Here is a 23,716-nt window from a genome sequence, read left to right as displayed (position 1 = left end):
GAGGAGTGATGGAGTGATGGAGAGATGGAGTGATGGAGTGATGGAGTGATGAGTGATGGAGTGATGGAGAGAGGAGTGATGGAGTGATGGAGTGATGGAGAGATGGAGTGATGGAGTGATGGAGAGAGGAGTGATGGAGAGAGGAGTGATGGAGTGATGGAGAGAGGAGTGATGGAGAGAGGAGTGATGGAGTGATGGAGTGATGGAGAGAGGAGTGATGGAGAGAGGAGTGATGTAGTGATGGAGAGAGGAGTGATGGAGTGATGGAGAGAGGAGTGATGGAGTGATGGAGAGAGGAGTGATGGAGTGATGGAGAGACGAGTGATGGAGTGATGGAGAGATGGAGAGAGGAGTGATGGAGTGATGGAGAGATGGAGTGATGGAGTGATGGAGTGATGAGTGATGGAGTGATGGAGAGAGGAGTGATGGAGTGATGGAGTGATGGAGTGATGGAGAGAGGAGTGATGGAGAGAGGAGTGATGGAGTGATGGAGAGAGGAGTGATGGAGTGATGGAGAGATGGAGTTATGGAGTGATGGAGTGATGAGTGATGGAGTGATGGAGAGAGGAGTGATGGAGAGAGGAGTGATGGAGTGATGGAGAGAGGAGTGATGGAGTGATGTAGAGATGGAGTGATGGAGTGATGGAGTGATGGAGTGATGAGTGATGGAGTGATGGAGAGAGGAGTGATGGAGTGATGGAGTGATGGAGAGATGGAGTGATGGAGTGATGGAGAGAGGAGTGATGGAGTGATGGAGAGAGGAGTGATGGAGAGAGGAGTGATGGAGTGATGGAGTGATGGAGAGAGGAGTGATGGAGAGAGGAGTGATGGAGTGATGGAGAGAGGAGTGATGGAGTAATGGAGAGAGGAGTGATGGAGAGAGGAGTGATGGAGTGATGGAGTGATGGAGTGATGGACTGATGGAGTGATGGAGAGATGGACTGATGGACTGATGGAGTGATGGAGAGATGGAGTGATGGACTGATGGACTTATGGAGTGATGGACTGATGGACTGATGGAGTGATGGAGAGATGGAGTGATGGAGTGATGGAGTGATGGAGAGAGGAGTGATGGAGAGATGGAGTTATGGAGTGATGGAGAGAGGAGTGATGGAGAGAGGAGTGATGGAGTGATGGAGAGAGGAGTGATGGAGTGATGTAGAGATGGAGTGATGGAGTGATGGAGTGATGAGTGATGGAGTGATGGAGAGAGGAGTGATGGAGTGATGGAGTGATGGAGAGATGGAGTGATGGAGTGATGGAGAGAGGAGTGATGGAGTGATGGAGAGAGGAGTGATGGAGAGAGGAGTGATGGAGTGATGGAGTGATGGAGAGAGGAGTGATGGAGAGAGGAGTGATGGAGTGATGGAGAGAGGAGTGATGGAGTGATGGAGAGAGGAGTGATGGAGTGATGGAGAGAGGAGTGATGGAGAGAGGAGTGATGGAGTGATGGAGAGAGGAGTGATGGAGTGATGGAGAGAGGAGTGATGGAGTAATGGAGAGAGGAGTGATGGAGAGAGGAGTGATGGAGTGATGGAGTGATGGACTGATGGAGTGATGGAGAGATGGAGTGATGGACTGATGGACTGATGGAGAGATGGAGAGAGGAGGCGTGGCGGGCTGTACCTGTCTGGGTGTGTGTGGCTCCTGGTAGCTGGGGAGGATCTTGAGGACCACGCTGCCGCTCGCCTCCTTCAGCATCTCCTGCAGAACCTTGGGGTCGTTGCCCACCTCTTTGCCGTTGACCTCTTTGATGATGTCGCCCACGTGGAGCAGGCCCTGCTGGTCGATCATGCCGCCGTGGAGGATGCGGGCGATCACCAGCTCGCCGCTCTCCACGCGGAAGGTCACGCCCTGGACGACACAGGCACAGAGACGCACAGAGACGCACAGAGACGCACAGAGACGCACAGAGACGCACAGAGACGCACAGAGACACACAGAGAGACACAGAGACACAGCATTAACAGAGAAGTAAATAAGGACAAGGTCTAATAAAAGCTATTAATATTTATGTTTGATTTTTATGCCCCAGCGATTTACGTGAGCTGTAAAACATGTGCAGTTCTAGTCTGAACGTTGATCCTTTGCAGAGGCAAAATGACCACAATGACCTGTCCACACATGGTAAAAGTACTTAAGTGAAGAAAGGTCAAAGGTTAAAAGTGGGTGTAATACTTCATCTGGAGTTGGTGGGACTGTGTTAAGAATGTGATCAATTGAAGTATGGGCTTCATAATGAATTAATTACAATTCATTTGACTTTAATCAAGATGAAAAAGATATTTGTCAGCGATACAGAACTTTAATTTTTCTTAATTTTCTTCTGACGATAAAGATGAAATAAAAGAACAGCCTGTGTGACTTTTCTGAACGATCTCATCTCGTTTCTGTCTTCGGACCCAGACGTGCTCAGCAACACTGCGGTCAGCCACAACACAACTATGATCCAGTGTTTCTGCTTCTACCTGCACCGTCGCCACGGGAACGCGCTCCTCCTCTCTCACCCCGGTGCCTCGCTCGACCCCGCTCCCGGTTCTTCTCGTGTTCAGGCCGCGGTACGTGAGAGCGCGGATCAAACGATTGGAATTGAAAGGATAAAAAGTGAAGCGACGCTCTATCGCTAAGTAACAGATACAGTTAAAAGTAAGTAGTAAAGGTTAGTACGGTCTCCAGACAGTTTAACACTCAAATAAAGTACAGATACCTGAAATATTTACTACAAAGTACAAATACTTAAGTGTCTCTTTCACACTCTCACATTTAGTGTTTTATATTGTAAATTTCCCTTGCCTTATCTCGTACGCACGTTGACCAGATTGTTGTAGTAAATGAGAGTTAAATTTAAGAGCATAATACTAATAATTAAACTGACAATAACTTATTTTGGCAGTTCTTTTGTATTATAATTTATTTAGACTAAATATAGATCGATTTAGTTCATATTTAACTGACTTGGCTTATTGTGTACGTTTTATTCCGAGCGCCCCTACACTGAACACATAATTTAAATGAAAATAGTAGATGTATTTGAGCAGAGGTTTCAAAGGTTTATTAACTAACTGACTAAATAACTAACTAACTAACTGACAGACAATCACTTCACCATTCAAATCAAACTGCAGTGAACTGAACATCGGAGGAAAGTCAATAAATAACGCTCTCAGTTCATTATCTTCCAATGATCTAAATCACTTCAGCCTATTTTAAGACATCCTTCTAAAAGTCCTTCGCTTCAAATCCAAGATACTGAGATTGCATTCGGCAGGTGCAGCTCTCAAACCTTTTAGGCTTCATTAGATTAATCCACCTGAGAACTTTCTGTGGCGCCAGTGAACCGCACCTCTATAAATGCATTTTCGAAAACTGCGCACAACACAGTTTGAGCACGCGGCCCCTTTGGATAAGCCACGGCGCTTCAAACGCCTCCGCTCGCTTGTGTCCCGGGACGGCGGACTCACCAGGTGCTCCCCCGACACCTTGCGTATTCCCACCATGCGCACGGCGTCCGGAGGCACGGGCTGGTTGTTCAGCGCGGCGTCCATGAAGGAGCAGGGGCTGGGCGGGGGGGTCTCGTAGTTTTTGGACGCCACCGAATCATGAGTCTTGAGCAGGGACTGGAAATACAATGTGTTAAGACGAGGGTGAAATTGCGTTTTTTTTTTCAAATGAGGCAGTAACAGTTAAGAATTAGCCGTTCAAGCTCAATTTAACTCGAGTCTTTAGTGATTACACATTTCTCTCATCAGTTTGACAAAGCTGTTGTAGTGCACACTTTGGCAGGTCGGAAAACCTTTAACAACCCAAATATAGCACAAGAAATATCACATTTTAGGAATTCTTGGACATCCAAAATAGTATTAAATGATTACCGTATTTTCTGGACTATAAGTTGCACTGGAGTAAAAGTCGCACCAGCCAAAAAATGCATAATCGAGGAGAAAAAAACATACATAGGTTGCACTTGAGTATGAAATAAGGTTGCAAATGTGAAAATAACAAATAATATCACATATAAGTTGCTCCGGAATATATGTATAAAAGTATAAATAAAGTATAAGTCGCACCCCGACCAAAACTATGAAAAAGGGTGATTTTGCTAAATAATTTGATCATAGGCACAACAAATGATTCTGGCAAATGGAGCACGAGTCAAAAGTACCTGAGTCTAAACCGGGTCTTGGATTAGGGAAAGGTTTAATCCTGGACTAAACCAGAACTTAATGCCAATACCAAAACTAAACCAGGTCTAATACAGGACCAAACCAGAAATGACAACGCCAGCGGTTCAAGCTCCACCTTCAAGCTATCAAGATAATGTCAAAAAATGTATACCTTGATATTAGTCGATAGAAAAACTAGGTGCTGCTTTTTTTTCATTATTATCATGGTATTGTTATTGGTATTGCGTATCAAGCCTTTTCCTTAGTCCAACAACACTAACACTGCATTTAATATCAAAATACACTCATTCTTGTTGTTCTGTTTGATCAATGATTGAACATAAAGCTGATTATGAAAAACTATCAACACAAATTAAGTGCAGCCACCTGGAGGACACCCATGGACAGATCTAGGAAGCGAAGCAGAGTTGGGCTTGGATGGTACTTTTTATCACCAGAATAGTCCCAAACTGGCATTTAAAAGCTCTTTTTCTGGGAAAACCGATGGGAACACCCTTCTCATCTCCAGTGTGAAAGTGCACTGGTGTGTGAACGAGAGCGCGTTTGTGAGACTGAACGCAGAACAATGGGTGAAAATGAACCCATGGCAACGATCCAGCACGTTTTCAGTCCGTACACAAACCGCCATTTCTGAACATGGTCCGGTGACAACACAATATCTCAACTAAAGCAGGCCTATAACAAAACGGCATTAATCGCGGTGCATTGTGGGGGTTTCTGTGAAGCGGGACCTGGAAGTGCGGCTCCTTGAGGATGCGGATCAGCTCGTCCGCCGTCTGGCTCCGTTGCATGTGTGGATTGAGCTCTTTGAGGATGTCCTGCACCAGCTCCATGTTGTTCTCCCTCACCGCCTCCAGTTTGGGCTCCTCGAACCTCTCATGGGCCTGAGGTAAACAAACAAACAAACAAACAAACAACAATTACATCAAATGCCGCTCACATTTGAAAGCAGTTAAACGAATAAGTGTTCTAATGAAACGTCGCCTGGCTCGTACGGGACGTTGTTTTTGATCCGGTCAGTGTGATAATAACGGGGAACAGACAAACTGCACCTGCTGCGCTCACCGGCCCGTCCACTGCCTCATAAATGCGACATCCATCAAGCAGAAACAGCACAAACTCCAGTCAAATCTTGTGCCCTGTATGTTTTTGGGTTTGTTCTGTGAGACATTAATATTTCATAAAAGATAAGCCTGCACTTCTCGTCTAGGGTCAAGCGGAAAGTGGAAATTTTATACCATCCGGAGGAAGCCATTGACAGGAATGAGAGGGCTTTGAGGGGTTCTGTACATTTCAGAGCACAAATAATATTTCAATGAATAATAAAAGGAAAGATCTTTGAAGCTGGGCAAATCATATACAGGATATCAGGAGATGCAGAGGCACCGGCCGAGGCATGGAATAGTGACGACATAAATAGTGCTCAGACATGGACTCAAGATAACAGTTTGATTTGATGAGAAAGGAATAACTGAGTGTCAAATGAATGCGTTTATTTCTATTTGTGAAAGATTTGCAAAACAGAAAAACAGAAAAACTTGAATGAACTCAATTAGAGCCAAGTAAGTACAAAGCTGGCAGCTGAAAAGCCCCCGCTGTGAGACAGGATCCTGCTTGTAGTAAACGACTCGCTGTCTCTACGGAAACATAAATTCACTGTTTGTGAGGCTGGCTGTTTCTGCCCATTTACTTATCATTATTAGCAATTAGTGAGATGGACAAACTGGAGCTGCGGACGTCAAGTACTTGGACACAAAACGGATGGTATCAATGCTGCGTTATTAAGGAGGAGGAGCCAATGCAGTGGGCGGGACTCGGGTGTTGGCTTGTCCGTGGTAACTAGGAGCAGAGCTGTTGCTGTGGCGTGGATGATGACTCAACACTTTATTTATTTGTTCCTATGTACAGCTTGTATTTGAGCATGAATAAAGAGGCCTTGAAATGAGGCTGAGCAAAATAATGTCTGTTTGCCGTAAGGGATCATCTCAAAATGGGTTGAAGCTGAAAAGACTTTTTTTCGTCTCTCTCTGGACTGGACCCCCTCCTACCCCCAAAAGACTTTGTCTGGCTTCAAATAAAATTTTACGAGTTGATAAACGATAGTAGTTTGATAGACCCTGCTCACCTCTAGTGAACATCCCTGAACATCCTTTGGTATGTTTATCAGTAGAAGTTATGAACTCTCCAAATAATGTCACCTGACTCGCATGTTTGTTTACTCAATCCACATGGTCCACGGGCCCTAGGGGCCCTACGACCGTCCCATTCAACCCAAACTGTGAGATGACCACATTGAGAGTCTCAAGAGGACGAGAGAGTGAGAAACTACTGTTTCTTGTCAAAATCTGTAATTGTCAATTGCCTGAGTTTAGACCTTAGACATGGCAGAATGACAGAAGCAGAACACGCGCTTTTGTCTCAGTGAGAATCTCACGTCTTCTGTGATTGGCCGAAACCTCATGTGGGTTTGTTTTGCTTCCTCCTTCCGGTCTCACGTTACTAGAGCCAAATCTCTTGATCATTTGCTGCGCCGCGTCATGCCGCAAAAAAGCTTTTCCAACTTTTCTGCACCAGCCCCGCTCCCCGCGCTGGCCACGGCGCGCCGTGCTCCCCGTGCGGCGCCATGGCCCGTGCCATGCGCCGCGCCGCCTTGCTCCCTGTACGCACAAGAGTTTTTTAGCATTTCAAAACAATTACTGCCACAACGATGTATTGAAGCTTCAAAGCAACAAAAAGACGAAATGTAGGTTTAACCCCCCCAGACAAAAAATATTACGTCTTTTCAGCTTCAACCCATTTTGAGATGATCCCTAACCCGACCGACCCGGTATGAAACTAGCCGACTGAAAAAAAAAATATCAGCATTTTGTTGAAAAAACGTCAAAATCTTTTATTTTTCAATTATTTTGCCGACTCACCGACCGGCCTTTCCTAAATCGCCGCGTCAAAAGTGTCATTATATTGCTTTTTACAAGTTGGTTTGACTCTGACGCCACTGACGTCTCCATATGACATGTCACGCTCCATCACGGTGTCTTACGCAATGCATTCTGGGATTGAAACACGCCCGGCAGCGTCATCACAGCAAACATGGCGGCGCCTGTCCCCCCCGCATGTTCCCCCCGCTCGCCTTCGCTACCAAAATAAAGGATAGCGGCGTACAAAAAGTCGATTGAAATATCTGAAAATCGTGAGATTTAGTCTCCCGATCGGGTTGATAGAGACGTTTTCCGTCATTGACTGTTGAAGCCTGACCCCTGGTGGTCACTCCAAGTCAAAAAATGGCAAAATTTGGATCTTCAAAGTAAAAAAAATAAGAACTTGCCTACCGTCCGACCCACTTGAAAAATGTTGGCCCGGGTTACAGCAAACAGACAATTTATTTGGGGCAGCCTGATGTAGATCCTGGGAAAAAGAGTCAAACACAATTTTCTAATTCCACCTGACATAAAAAGCCTTCATAAAACACACTAGAACGTGAAAAAAACACATTTGACGGTAACTTGTGCAGAGTATTTTGCAGGAATAATAAAATGGGTCCGTACAGTACTTTTAGAAGACAAAGGTCCAGGTGTTCTGTTCCCATTTCATGCCCGCCTGTGCCAACTGGCATTAGGTGGCAACGGCATCAGCAGATTTTTCAACATAAATCAATGTTTGAGGCAAATAGCACATTTTGACATAAAGGCACAAACTCGCAAGCATTTTAAGTCCAAATAAAATGAGATAAAACTGATATAAATGCATGGAAAAACATCTCTAATGTTTCTGAGAGGCTTCGTTAAGTTGAAATGCATGTCAATCAATCTTAAATGTACAAATATGCAAATGAAAAGGCAGATTTTGTGATAGAAAGGGCAAACAATACCAAGTCATCCCAGCTGGTTTATTTATGATGATTATTCAAACTGAAACGTGCACATATGCCAGAGAAGGGAACTTAGAAAAGGAAACACTAGACAAAAGTAAGACAAATTTGTATAATATGTTTTGCCAAATGTTTTCTTCCTTCTTGGTGAGTTTTGGTGCTCGAGTAAAGAATTTGCTTTGCTTTTATAGTTTTCATCAGATACATTTTCGCTTCAGCTTTAGCACGTTTGACTTTTGTGAGAGCAGGTCCAAGCATTTCTATTTCACTGCAAGACTTCATCAGCACCGTGGACCCCATATTGTTAATGAGGAAGATAACAAGGCGATATCTGTATTCTGCAGCTTATCAGGCACGACTCAGGCCTTGAAGGATGGAAACTGAAGGCGGGCATACGGTTATAAAGCACACTCTAAATTGCCCTTCTCCACTTGTCCTGCTTGGCCTCGGTATGTGCTGCAGTTGCCATCTTTCTCCCAGACTGCAGCGCCAGACTCGGAGCCGGTAAACGCAGCGAGACATCTGGGTAAAAACCGACCATCAGACGCAACAAAAATTGTGTGTGGGGGAAACGTGTCGGCTTATTTAGCTCTTTCCTAAATGTTTCCACCATCCCGTCTGCTCGGATCGATGCACCGCCGAGCGCAGAGGAGCCGTGCAGAGGGCTCTTTTGCATGATGATAGCTCCACTTGTCAATATGCGCTCGTTGTGCTCCTAATCATTGTTCACTTCCATTAGAGGATTGTGCTTTGCCCAGATTGCATCATTCATCGCGCGTGCCCCCTTCTATTCTCTCACCGCTGCTGCAACTCTGTCTCCTCGGGGTATAAAAGTCACTGCGGGTTTGTGTTCACTGATAGATGAGAGCGTCCAGCGAAAGCCCAAACATTAACAACACATTTTAAGAGAGGAGAAGAGTGATGAGTGTAAAGAAAGGGATAAAAGGAAGGGCAAAAACACACGAGAAACACGGCGGGATGTCCATGTGAGCTCCTGGAACAAAAGCGTCGGAAGAATTATTGAGATTTTGGGCAGATTTCGACCCCCTCTTTGTGGAAATGTGAGAAATTGCTTACAGACCGCAGCCTCTCCTGGGACAGAGGAAGCTGGTGGACAAGCCCTGCGACTACAGAGCGACACAGAGCCACACTAATGCAGCGCTGTCGGCCCAAACAAGATATGTGGATGGAATTTTCACCACTTCTCAGCAGGCCTTTTGGGGTGAAATGTACAGATTCAAGGTTGAACAGAACCTGGTTTCATAGCGAAAGAAAATTGAATTCAGTTCAGGAAAAGAATTGCTGCTCATCCGAATAGCTTCTGTAGCTCATCTGAGAGAGAATTGTCCATTGACAATTTATCTCTGAACAGAAATAGTGACAATTTACACCTCCAACCTAATCCAGAACAAAGGAAACAATGGGGCTAATCAGACTATGCTAATATGAGTGGGATGAGTCATTAGGGGCATGGGATATTATGCTAAATATGACTCAGGTCTGATTTATCTTTTGTGGAAGGACAAAACATCAGATAATGCACAAAATCTGGTATTTCCAAAGGACAAACAGAACAATTAGAATAACTAAGTCATATCTGAAGGAACGGTGCACGAAACACAAATATACAACTTAATCACCGTCAAATGTTTGTGGGCTGTTGTTTCCCTGTCTGAAGGCTGCAGGTGTAAAGGAGGCGAACTCTGATACAATGCAGCTAATGACAACACTTATGTTCTAATTGTACATGGTCCCAAAATAAATACATAAATAAATAAAATAACAATTTAATATCGTCAATATAAAATTGTTTTATCAGTTGTAGACTTAATTACAGTTGAAAAAAGAATCTGAACTTTTACTCAAGTAAACTGTGACTTCAGATTAATAGAATAAAAGTATGGTGTCAGAAAACTACTCAAAAAAGTATAATCTCTTAATGTAAATGTAAAGTGGTTTAGTAGATTTAACTGACAACAGACATTCTTAAAACTTTTGTTCTGTTGAGTTACATTTCCTGTGACTTTAGCAAGAAGTCACAATACATCCTGCAAAAGAAGAAATATGACTTTTTTTCATGGTAATCATTAATAGTATGTATTTATTTGTGTTATTTTCTTATGTTCAAGAAATTCTAAATAGAAACTAAATGTAGTGGAAAGCCTACACACATACTTTAAAAACAACTTTAAAAACGACTTTACCCGATCACATCAGCGTCATATAATAATTTTTCAAAGTCTGTTGCAAAGTCTTGCACAGAGACGCGCGCCAAGACACACACAGAGTGAATATTTATTCTTACAGTGGGTGGACCATCAGCAAGTACATTTGGTGGACAGAATGACCCTCTTATTCTGGCCAGTGATGTTCTGAAACTCTGCAAACACAGGCTGATATGGGCTTGTGTTTATGTGTCTTGTAATCATAGACAGTAGACAAGAGTCTTTAAAATGACAAATCTGGCATTACGTGTCAAAGCATAAACACAACTTCTCGACAGGGACATAAACGTGCCCCAGAGGTTTGAAAAGTAGATCAGGGCTGGATATTGCCAACCTCGTGATATCCCAGATAGCAAAAGACGTTGATTCAACGTTGATTTATGGTCAGATTGGTTATTTTTGGTTGACGTTGAAAAGTCAACTGTGATTCAATGTTGAATCACAGTTGAAATACCAATGGTTGAAAAAAGGTTATTAATTTAACGTTGTTTTAACCTTGTATTTTAGGGTTAAAATGCCAACATTGATTCAATGTTGAATCAATGTACATCGACCTGATCATTCTCCAGGTGCAAAAAGAGCGGGAAATCTTAGTCTCACGAGCCTCTTGGCAGTGTCACGCTGCCTGTGCCTCAGTCTAACTCGGACACACAAGAACCACGTCTACAGCACTTGTCTCCAGGAGAACAGCAGTGACACAACTTATGGTGAGTCATCATGACATTTGTATTATTGAGAAGTGAATAGAAATCCCACACAATCATTCGGGTAAAATATTTTGTAAACGCAAGTTTTTATTGTTAACCTTGATTGTCTTGTTAGCTAGCGTCTGTTAGCTGCAGCAGCTAACATGTGCAAGCATTTAGCTTAACTGCTAGAAAAATGTATTTGTACAACATCAGATAATCATAATCTGTACTTGGGATAAAATATGGGTTGAATAGGCACAGAGTGGACCAATCTATGTGTGTTATGTGGACACGGGGAGTAAACTCGGGGTTGTGCGCCCGCCCTCAGGGGCCGACCATGGGGCTGACCTGCCTCACGGGGTGTGGTGTGGTGGCCCTCAGGGGCCGACCATGGGGCTGACCTGCCTCACGGGGTGTGGTGTGGTGGCCCTCAGGGGCCGACCATGGGGCTGACCTGCCTCACGGGGTGCGGTGTGGTGGCCCTCAGGGGCCGACCATGGGGCTGACCTGCCTCACGGGGTGCGGTGTGGTGGCCCTCAGGGGCCGACCATGGGGCTGACCTGCCTCACGGGGTGCGGTGTGGTGGCCCTCAGGGGCCGACCATGGGGCTGACCTGCCTCACGGGGTGCGGTGTGGTGGCCCTCAGGGGCCGACCATGGGGCTGACCTGCCTCACGGGGTGCGGTGTGGTGGCCCTCAGGGGCCGACCATGGGGCTGACCTGCCTCACGGGGTGCGGTGTGGTGGCCCTCAGGGGCCGACCATGGGGCTGACCTGCCTCACGGGGTGCGGTGTGGTGGCCCTCAGGGGCCGACCATGGGGCTGACCTGCCTCACGGGGTGTGGTGGCCCTCAGGGGCCGACCATGGGGCTGACCTGCCTCACGGGGTGCGGTGTGGTGGCCCTCAGGGGCCGACCATGGGGCTGACCTGCCTCACGGGGTGCGGTGTGGTGGCCCTCAGGGGCGACCATGGGGGTGACCTGCCTCACAGGGTGCGGTGTGGTGGCCCTCAGGGGCCGACCATGAGGCCGACCTGCTTCACAAGGAGCGATGTGGGATCAGGAGCCTCGAGATACGGCAGAGCTTCTGTCTGTGTCTATGGGTCTGGCGGAGAGAACAGCTCATAGAGCAGGTTACCATTACTGTATTGTTTTCTGAAAGTACAAGTACACGATGCTGGTAGTAATGACGGGGATAGAACAGTCCTGTGATGTAGTTTACCATTTATATTTAATTGCATTATGTTCTCTAGTGGATTTGGCATAATGTTTACTTTTAAAAATGTATGAATTGCCTAAAGTGAAGACCAAATATTGGATATGTAATTATTAATTTGGCTTTAAAACAAACATTTTATTTTTCTCATCAATATGATTTATTTCTATGCTATTCTAACTTAAATCCATTCATACAACAGCAAACAAACGACATGCAAGTTTCTAGGTGAAACTTTTCATACTTTTCTGCCATACTTATGATGGTTCTGTTTATTTAGTGGGTAATTATGTTTTATTGTTTATAGATGTACATCAATTAAATACATTTTGTTACACCTGAAAATGTTTCAGAATAAGTATTGCATGTACATTACTAATTTAACTTTCTTCCACTTTCAGGCCGTGCTGCATCTGATATGGACAAAGACCATTCACCACACTAAAGACAATCAAAGAATTACAGTACAGTTACCATGACCACCTCAGCTTCCACTTTATCATGTCCTATTGGAGTAAAAGGCGGAAAATGCGCTGTGGCCACCCAAAAGTATACACTATTCAAAAGCCCTCAAAGACAACATGCAGCCTAACAAAGCATGGACCTCATATGAAGACAACATGCAGCCTAACAAAGCATGGACCTCATATGAAGACAACATGCAGCCTAACAAAGCATGGACCTCATATGAAGACAACATGCAGCCTAACAAAGCATGGACCTCATGTGAAGACAACATGCAGCCTAACAAAGCATGGACCTCATATGAAGACAACATGCAGCCTAACAAAGCATGGACCTCATGTGAAGACAACATGCAGCCTAACAAAGCATGGACCTCATGTGAAGACAACATGCAGCCTAACAAAGCATGGACCTCATATGAAGACAACATGCAGCCTAACAAAGCATGGACCTCATATGAAGACAACATGCAGCCTAACAAAGCATGGACCTCATATGAAGACAACATGCAGCCTAACAAAGCATGGACCTCATATGAAGACAACATGCAGCCTAACAAAGCATGGACCTCATGTGAAGACAACATGCAGCCTAACAAAGCATGGACCTCATATGAAGACAACATGCAGCCTAACAAAGCATGGACCTCATATGAAGACAACATGCAGCCTAACAAAGCATGGACCTCATATGAAGACAACATGCAGCCTAACAAAGCATGGACCTCATATGAAGACAACATGCAGCCTAACAAAGCATGGACCTCATGTGAAGACAACATGCAGCCTAACAAAGCATGGACCTCATGTGAAGACAACATGCAGCCTAACAAAGCATGGACCTCATGTGAAGACAACATGCAGCCTAACAAAGCATGGACCTCATGTGAAGACAACATGCAGCCTAACAAAGCATGGACCTCATGTGAAGACAACATGCAGCCTAACAAAGCATGGACCTCATATGAAGACAACATGCAGCCTAACAAAGCATGGACCTCATATGAAGACAACATGCAGCCTAACAAAGCATGGACCTCATGTGAAGACAACATGCAGCCTAACAAAGCATGGACCTCATGTGAAGACAACATGCAGCCTAACAAAGCATGGACCTCATGTGAAGACAACATGCAGCCTAACAAAGCATGGACCTCATGTGAAGACAACATGCAGCCTAACAAAGCATGGACCTCATGTGAAGACAACATGCAGCCTAACAAAGCATGGACCTCATGTGAAGACAACATGCAGCCTAACAAAGCATGGACCTCATATGAAGACAACATGCAGCCTAACAAAGCATGGACCTCATATGAAGACAACATGCAGCCTAACAAAGCATGGACCTCATATGAAGACAACATGCAGCCTAACAAAGCATGGACCTCATATGAAGACAACATGCAGCCTAACAAAGCATGGACCTCATGTGAAGACAACATGCAGCCTAACAAAGCATGGACCTCATGTGAAGACAACATGCAGCCTAACAAAGCATGGACCTCATATGAAGACAACATGCAGCCTAACAAAGCATGGACCTCATATGAAGACAACATGCAGCCTAACAAAGCATGGACCTCATATGAAGACAACATGCAGCCTAACAAAGCATGGACCTCATATGAAGACAACATGCAGCCTAACAAAGCATGGACCTCATATGAAGACAACATGCAGCCTAACAAAGCATGGACCTCATATGAAGACAACATGCAGCCTAACAAAGCATGGACCTCATATGAAGACAACATGCAGCCTAACAAAGCATGGACCTCATATGAAGACAACATGCAGCCTAACAAAGCATGGACCTCATGTGAAGACAACATGCAGCCTAACAAAGCATGGACCTCATGTGAAGACAACATGCAGCCTAACAAAGCATGGACCTCATATGAAGACAACATGCAGCCTAACAAAGCATGGACCTCATATGAAGACAACATGCAGCCTAACAAAGCATGGACCTCATATGAAGACAACATGCAGCCTAACAAAGCATGGACCTCATATGAAGACAACATGCAGCCTAACAAAGCATGGACCTCATGTGAAGACAACATGCAGCCTAACAAAGCATGGACCTCATATGAAGACAACATGCAGCCTAACAAAGCATGGACCTCATATGAAGACAACATGCAGCCTAACAAAGCATGGACCTCATATGAAGACAACATGCAGCCTAACAAAGCATGGACCTCATATGAAGACAACATGCAGCCTAACAAAGCATGGACCTCATATGAAGACAACATGCAGCCTAACAAAGCATGGACCTCATGTGAAGACAACATGCAGCCTAACAAAGCATGGACCTCATGTGAAGACAACATGCAGCCTAACAAAGCATGGACCTCATGTGAAGACAACATGCAGCCTAACAAAGCATGGACCTCATATGAAGACAACATGCAGCCTAACAAAGCATGGACCTCATATGAAGACAACATGCAGCCTAACAAAGCATGGACCTCATATGAAGACAACATGCAGCCTAACAAAGCATGGACCTCATATGAAGACAACATGCAGCCTAACAAAGCATGGACCTCATGTGAAGACAACATGCAGCCTAACAAAGCATGGACCTCATATGAAGACAACATGCAGCCTAACAAAGCATGGACCTCATATGAAGACAACATGCAGCCTAACAAAGCATGGACCTCATGTGAAGACAACATGCAGCCTAACAAAGCATGGACCTCATATGAAGACAACATGCAGCCTAACAAAGCATGGACCTCATATGAAGACAACATGCAGCCTAACAAAGCATGGACCTCATGTGAAGACAACATGCAGCATAACAAAGCATGGACCTCATGTGAAGACAACATGCAGCCTAACAAAGCATGGACCTCATGTGAAGACAACATGCAGCCTAACAAAGCATGGACCTCATGTGAAGACAACATGCAGCCTAACAAAGCATGGACCTCATATGAAGACAACATGCAGCCTAACAAAGCATGGACCTCATATGAAGACAACATGCAGCCTAACAAAGCATGGACCTCATATGAAGACAACATGCAGCCTAACAAAGCATGGACCTCATATGAAGACAACATGCAGCCTAACAAAGCATGGACCTCATATGAAGACAACATGCAGCCTAACAAAGCATGGACCTCATGTGAAGACAACATGCAGCCTAACAAAGCATGGACCTCATATGAAGACAACATGCAGCCTAACAAAGCATGGACCTCATATGAAGACAACATGCAGCCTAACAAAGCATGGACCTCATATGAAGACAACATGCAGCCTAACAAAGCATGGACCTCATATGAAGACAACATGCAGCCTAACAAAGCATGGACCTCATGTGAAGACAACATGCAGCCTAACAAAGCATGGACCTCATATGAAGACAACATGCAGCCTAACAAAGCATGGACCTCATATGAAGACAACATGCAGCCTAACAAAGCATGGCCCTCATATGAAGACAACATGCAGCCTAACAAAGCATGGACCTCATATGAAGACAACATGCAGCCTAACAAAGCATGGACCTCATATGAAGACAACATGCAGCCTAACAAAGCATGGACCTCATATGAAGACAACATGCAGCCTAACAAAGCATGGACCTCATATGAAGACAACATGCAGCCTAACAAAGCATGGACCTCATATGAAGACAACATGCAGCCTAACAAAGCATGGACCTCATGTGAAGACAACATGCAGCCTAACAAAGCATGGACCTCATGTGAAGACGTCTGGATTTAATTACTTGTAGTAAGCATTTATAGCACTGGAATTCATACTTTTTATTGGAATTATGTAAATCTACATTTTATGTACAAGTCACAATAATTAATTCTGTATGTTGCCTTTTTGGTACCACAGACTGTCATTCACCAAAGACAAAAACTTTGAGGAAAAATATGTAAAAAACTGGATGTGCAACCACAGAGATGGTGAAGCTGACGAGCGACTGAAAAAAGTAGATCAAGGTAAAATGCAGTTTCATTAGCACAAAAAGTTATATTTGTACTGTTTCTTTATTCCTCCTGTACCTGCATGGCTTTACTCCAGTTACCCTCTGTATAAAATTAAATATTCTATACTGCTCAGTTTGTAAATACTGTTTTTTGTATTTCAAGGGAAAATCCCCTTTGCATTGAATCAGAAGAGGAATCAGAACCTCAAAGCAAAAGAAAATGTGCAAAGCCTCTTGACATGACCTTTGCCCCCTGACATGACCATTCCAGGTATGTTGTTGTGTCAGTGTTACTGCTGTAATACTGTGTTCCTTTAAATAAATGTATTATTTGTTATTTCAGTGATGCACATATCCACATTCAAATACTGGTAAGTTTTCCCTCAGATACTTACATTTAGTCTAGAATAAAATGTATTCCTCCATTAAAACATGTCATTATTCCCATAGTAACTGGAGAGCTCAGGCTGAACAGTAAAGGCGTGTCACTACAGTGGGAATGGTGAGTCTCTACTTCTTTCTTGGAGAAGGAAATCCTGTGTTTCTTTATTTTCTTTTGTTAAGATTTATCAAAAAGTATTTTTTTTCTTGCCCCATATTTTTAACATTTAACATTATTTCAAAGTCTTATTATATAGGGTACATTGTGTATTTTAGAGCCACAGCTATTGATTATTTACTTCTAACAAGTAATCGAGTAATTGGATGAAAATCATAAAATCATACTAAATCTCTATTTTATTTTTTTTATAAAAGTTATAGTTTATAGAGATAAATAACAAAGAAGGAACTTCTATGTAAAAAAACATATTTTATTGTTAATTGCACGCACGTCTTCTAAACCGCATCATCTATCTATAGACAGAAACGCCATCAAAATGTCCATGCTGAGTCGGTCTGATACATTTCTGTCTCTTTGATATCATTTATTAAATTACATTATATCAAAAGAGTTTTTTTTAAGGGAATGTTGAGTCCATGGAAAGTAATGCCTCTGTTTTCCATTTAAACCTGTCTACACAAGTGGAGAGGAGCAGCCTGTAATCCTGGTTTAGGTCTGCTTTAGTCCTGGTTTAGGTCTGCTTTAGTCCTGGTTTAGTCCTGGTTTAGGTCTGCTATAGTCCTGGTTTAGTCCTGGTTTAGGTCTGCTTTAGTCCTGGTTTAGGTCTGCTTTAGTCCTGGTTTAGTCCTGGTTTAGGTCTGCTATAGTCCTGGTTTAGTCCTGGTTTAGGTCTGCTTTAGTCCTGGTTTAGGTCTGCTTTAGTCCTGGTTTAGATCTGCTTTAGTCCTGGTTTAGGTCTGCTTTAGTCCTGCTTTAGTCCTGGTTTAGGTCTGCTTTAGTCCTGGTTTAGGCCTGCTTTAGTCCTGGTTTAGGCCTGCTTTAGTCCTGGTTTAGGTCTGCTTTAGTCCTGGTTTAGGTATGCTTTAGTCCTGGTTTAGGTCTGCTTTAGTCCTGGTTTAGGTATGCTTTAGTCCTGGTTTAGGTCTGCTTTAGTCCTGGTTAAGGCCTGCTTTAGTCCTGGTTTAGGCCTGCTTTAGTCCTGGTTTAGGCCTGCTTTAGTCCTGGTTAAGGCCTGCTTTAATCCTGGTTTAGGCCTGCTTTAGTCCTGGTTTAGGCCTGCTTTAGTCCTGGTTTAGCCCTGCTTTAGTCCTGGTTTAGGCCTGCTTTAGTCCTGGTTTAGGCCTGCTTTAGTCCTGGTTTAGCCCTGCTTTAGTCCTGGTTTAGGCCTGCTTTAGTCCTGGTTTAGCCCTGCTTTAGTCCTGGTTTAGGCCTGCTTTAGTCCTGGTTTAGGCCTGCTTTAGTCCTGGTTTAGGCCTGCTTTAGTCCTGGTTTAGGCCTGCTTTAGTCCTGGTTTAGGCCTGCTTTAGTCCTGGTTTAGGCCTGCTTTAGTCCTGGTTTAGGTCTGCTTTAGTCCTGGTTTAGATCTGCTTTAGTCCTGGTTTAGGTCTGCTTTAGTCCTGGTTTAGGTCTGCTTTAGTCCTGGTTTAGGTCTGCTTTAGTCCTGGTTTAGGTCTAATCTAATGCAGGAGGAGAGGGCTGGACAGGCACAGATTCACAGAGGTGCAGATCTGATCAGTTTTTTTGCTTTGCAGTTTTATCTGCATTTAGCAGTACAAATAATGTTTTTAGGTAACTTAAAATGCCTTTGATATCTGCAATATATTTTCAAATCATTGTCAAGTGAAATAACTAAATTCTAAAGGCTGAATAAATGTGATTTACAACTTACACAAGATCTAAGTAAATGAAACATGAACTCAGATAATGAAATCCTCATGCAACAGGCCAAAACTCAATGCTTTAAGCCTTCATTTTGTGCTTCATAATATGTATTTTGTCATGGTAAAGCTCCAAAGAGGTTCACCAAAACCACTATTTTGATTTGTTCTGTTTTCCCCTCCTCAGCGGCTGCACGTCAGTCTGAACACGTCAGTCTGAACACGTCAGTCTGAACACGTCAGTCTGAACACGTCAGTCTGAACACGTCAGTTTGAACACGTCAGTCTGAACAAACACGTCAGTCTGAACACGTCAGTTTGAACACGTCAGTCTGAACACGTCAGTTTGAACACGTCAGTCTGAACACGTCAGTTTGAACACGTCAGTCTGAACACGTCAGTCTGAACACGTCAGTTTGAACACGTCAGTCTGAACAAACACGTCAGTCTGAACACGTCAGTTTGAACACGTCAGTCTGAACACGTCAGTCTGAACACGTCAGTTTGAACACGTCAGTCTGAACACGTCAGTCTGAACACGTCAGTCTGAACACGTCAGTTTGAACACGTCAGTCTGAACACGTCAGTTTGAACACGTCAGTCTGAACACGTCAGTCTGAACACGTCAGTTTGAACACGTCAGTTTGAACACGTCAGTCTGAACACGTCAGTTTGAACACGTCAGTCTGAACGCACATCGCCGGATCTTGTGTTCAGTAAAGTAGTGATGAAGTGACTGCGCTATGCACCAGACCACAAGGATGGTTTAAAAAGGAAAAACTTTAAAAAGGACTAGAGCTGGAAAACAGGTATTTAACCAAAAAAAACAATTGTGAGTTTATTAAGGAATAGGTTTATGTTTCAATGCTAACATATATGTATTTTTTTCTTTTACAGTTTTGTATTATTGTTGCATTGATATTATACCTTGCCTAAAAAATGTTAAATGCAATAAAATTTCTCAAAAGGTAAAATAATTGTCATTAATTTGTTTTAATGGACTACTAACAATAATGTAAGATGTTTATTTTTTGTTCAAGTTTTTTTATAGGCATTTTAAATTTAAACAACTTTTTGAAACAACTTTTAATTGAAATTTCAACGCTGTTTCAACGTTGATATCTGACATTGAATCATCATCATTCAATTCTGTATCAACATTGATTCAACGTTAATTCAACGTTGAATCAATGTTGATGTGAGGTTGATACAGAATTGAAATTTCAACATTGAAACAATGTTGAAAATTATTATTGATCTGATGTTGTTTCAATGTACACATAGGCGTTAATATCAACGCTATTTCAATGCTGATCAACACGAGCAACATGTCGTTGATTCAATGTCAGATATCAACATTGATTCAACGAAGTGCCTGATGGAACATATAACGTTGATTCAACGTCATTTTGCTATCTGGGATGTTCCCCATAAACAAAGCTTGATACGTGTCCTGACACGAGGACATCCCTCACGCTGAGAAGCCCCACTGTGTTCTGTAAATGAGCACATTTTGTGTTTTCTTCCAAAGAATATCTGGCAAAAGCAGCACACAAAAATGAGACAACTGTGCGCTGTCTAGCTAATAATAAAGTATGTCTCATCCACCCGGACACTAGAGCTGAAAACGCCAGCTTAAAAGACGGTGTTAAAAGTTTATCAAAAATGATGTTTTGATTCTGTAAATGACCTAAATACATTGTAATTTCATGTTCACAATGTTCATAATATACGTATCATAATACATTAATCCTTTGAGTCATCATTCGTCCAGGAGTGTTCCATTGTAGAAAAAGCTTCAGTTGTAGTCATCTGGACTCAGTTTAGAATTTTTTATTTGTTTTTTCTAAACTGAGTCCAGATGACTACAATTAATCCTTTGAATAAATCCCCTTTCAGCTCAGCAGATTCAGTCTGATGGCAGCAGATAACAGGTTAAGTGTAGAACCAGTGATGCAGTTGAAAAGTGTATCTCTGCATCGATACGTATTGTAAGAAATCCATCAGATGTTGCCGTATCGATATTTTGAGTACCCCCCCACAGTAGATTCTGCTAATACAGTATTTAAAAACCCTTTTCAATGGAGGAACATGACGTTGTGTCAGTAGTAGTCGAGAGTAGAGCTTGAGTTTATTATTGATGGCCTGCGAGGTGACTGTATTGATTTGTGAGCGGGTCGTCCTGCAGCTGCATCAGAGCTACACACTGTCTCCTGTAATGGGACGCACGCAGCAGAAGCACTTGTTAAAACTGACTGACAGCTCCATGAACAACACAATACAGCCAGAAGCATCGGTGTCCACAACGCTGCTGTTTGTCAGTCTAAATGTGATCGGAGAGGTTTGTTCCACGCCACAAAACAAGGTGCTTTCTGCCTACAACAGCAACATGGCCATATCCAAGTATTTTTGAGCAATAAAAACACCTGTAGTTGAAAATAAACGAAAGACGTTTAATGCTAGACTGCGTGACATTATAAAGCAATAACATCTGTGTGGAAAAATTAGGAGTTACATGAAGCGTAACACAAAATGCTTTATACGAGATCTGTAGCAATGAGTTAGAATTATTCAGAGGTTATGATTTGTGCTTTCTAAATGTCTATAATTTGAATAGTGAGAAATCAATCATTTATAAATGTTGTTGTTGCTTCAAAATAAAGCGCTGTGAAATAAATAATTGGGTATTGAACATTGTGAAAGTTAGAATTCGGTCTACTGGGCTAAAGTTTTAAGAGTGAAGATATTTCACAGCTCATCCATTTTTTAGTAGTTTTTAGAAGTTTGCATTTATCATGAAAAATTGTGTGTTTGATAAACGTATAAACCTAAAACAATCCGTGCAGTCAAGCTTAAAGCCACATTTTTATAAGAATATATCTATATCTACAATGTCTCAATGTATTCGTTTGAATTTTGACCACACTATGAGCCCCGGAGACTAAACTGAACAGATTTCTCTAGCGGCATGAAAAATAGCAGCCTTTGCTCTGTTCTAGTGAAGCCGACGTGGATAAACTGCTTTTACCAAACACCTTTTAGTCTTTAGTCTTTTATTGCATTGTGCTGTTTGTCTTATGTGTGTTGTGTTTTATATGGACCAACTGAGTCTTAAATAAAGTTTGTACCACAGTCTCTTCACTTTTTAAAATCTAAATTAAAGCAGAATCTTAATTACTGCAGATAATTGTTAGAGGAGAGAGCAGTTTTGTTAAAGTACAGCTTCATGTGCAAAGAATAACTCAAGTAATAGTATCACATACAAAAATATAGTGTGTTCTACAAATTTTGAGAATTGTTTACCTTAAATGTAGTGATTTGGGTCAAGAATTGCACAGTTTTTTGCTCCACAAATGTCAATATTAACCAATGTCTTAATTTTCTAGTGTATTTTGCATACATCATTTTGTTTGCTGGGTCTTGAACTCAAAATCTTCAGGCAGGATGTGACCATGAATGTGCTAAAAATAACCCTTCAAAAGCTTTCTACTTTTCAGTCCAGTTCAAGAATGATACAAAACACAGATACTTGGTGTAAAAGGGAAAGAGCGGGCTTCTCACAGTGTCACAATACCATTTGTTTTGAACGTTACAATCCAAATCAGGGGAAGCAGGTTGCATGGACTCACCACCGGGCTCTCCATGATGCCTTTGAGGAAGATGAGGTCCAGGTCATTGGCTGTGGTGGAGCTGGTGCTGTCACTCAGAGTATCCAGCGCCTGGTGCATGGCTGAACACAAACACACAGAGAAAGGGGAGACTTTATTCACTCCACTCGCTCCACATTCTGCACAGGCTCATGGGAAATAGACTAGATAAAGGGAGTTTACACTACACAGCAAAACAAGTATGTGGAAGAGTGAGGGAGGAAAGAGGGAGGAAAGAGGGAGAGAGGAGGGGCGGGCTCACATCCTTTCCCAGGCAATTTCACCTCTGTCACTCAGACTCGTGTAAAGTCTGTCACGGGCCACACTATCTGGCTCTGACAACTCCCAACTTCCTCCTGCACGGACACAACGACACACACTCTCACACACACACACACTCAGACACGCACACACACACACACACACACTCAGACACGCACACACACACACACACACACTCAGACACGCACACACACGCACACACACACACACACACACACGCACAAACACACACACACACACAGACACACACACACACACATTCAGACACGCACAAACACACACACACACACACACATTCAGACACGCACAAACACACACACACACACAGACACACACACACATTCAGACACGCACAAACACACACACACACACACACACACATTCAGACACGCACACACACACACGCACACACACACGCACACACACACACACACACACACATTCAGACAAACACAGACACACACACACATTCAGACACGCACAAACACACACACACACACACACACACAAACACACACACACACACATTCAGACACGCACAAACACAGACACACACACACACACATTCAGACACACACAAACACACACACACGAACACACACACACACACATTCAGACACGCACAAACACACACACACACACACACATTCAGACACGCACAAACACACACACACACACACACGAACACACACACACACACATTCAGACACGCACAAACACACACACACACACACACATTCAGACACGCACAAACACAGACACACACACACACATTCAGACATGCACAAACACAGACACACACACACACACACACACACGAACACACACACACACACACACATTCAGACACGCACAAACACACACACACACACACACACACACATTCAGACATGCACAAACACAGACACACACACACACACATTCAGACACGCACAAACACACACACACACACACACA

At 43.2% G+C, this 23,716-nt stretch overlaps 1 protein-coding gene across 3 annotated transcripts in view; it reads right to left on the bottom strand.

The window, feature by feature from the left end:
• Window positions 1-23,716, bottom strand: part of mpp2b (MAGUK p55 scaffold protein 2b) — a 54,669-nt gene that overhangs the window by 9,102 nt on the left and 21,851 nt on the right. For 2 of the 3 annotated variants that reach the window (XM_072456034.1, XM_072456033.1), the window contains exons 2-5: window positions 22,460-22,560; window positions 4,916-5,068; window positions 3,462-3,617; window positions 1,627-1,854 (exon numbers count right to left, since the gene is read on the bottom strand). In XM_072456034.1, coding sequence (XP_072312135.1) covers window positions 1,627-1,854; window positions 3,462-3,617; window positions 4,916-5,068; window positions 22,460-22,560 — 638 coding nt within the window. The remainder of the gene's footprint in view (window positions 1-1,626; window positions 1,855-3,461; window positions 3,618-4,915; window positions 5,069-22,459; window positions 22,561-23,716) is intronic. The other variant, XM_072456035.1, reaches the window with a different exon arrangement.

The sequence above is a fragment of the Eucyclogobius newberryi genome, unplaced genomic scaffold, assembly GCF_026437365.1.
Source record: "Eucyclogobius newberryi isolate DKJ021-1_F unplaced genomic scaffold, fEucNew1.0.hap1 SCAF_20, whole genome shotgun sequence".
In the NCBI taxonomy this organism is placed as follows: domain Eukaryota; kingdom Metazoa; phylum Chordata; class Actinopteri; order Gobiiformes; family Gobiidae; genus Eucyclogobius; species Eucyclogobius newberryi.
The sequence above is the reverse complement of the archived record's forward strand: the minus strand, read 5'-3'. Positions and strand labels throughout refer to the sequence as shown.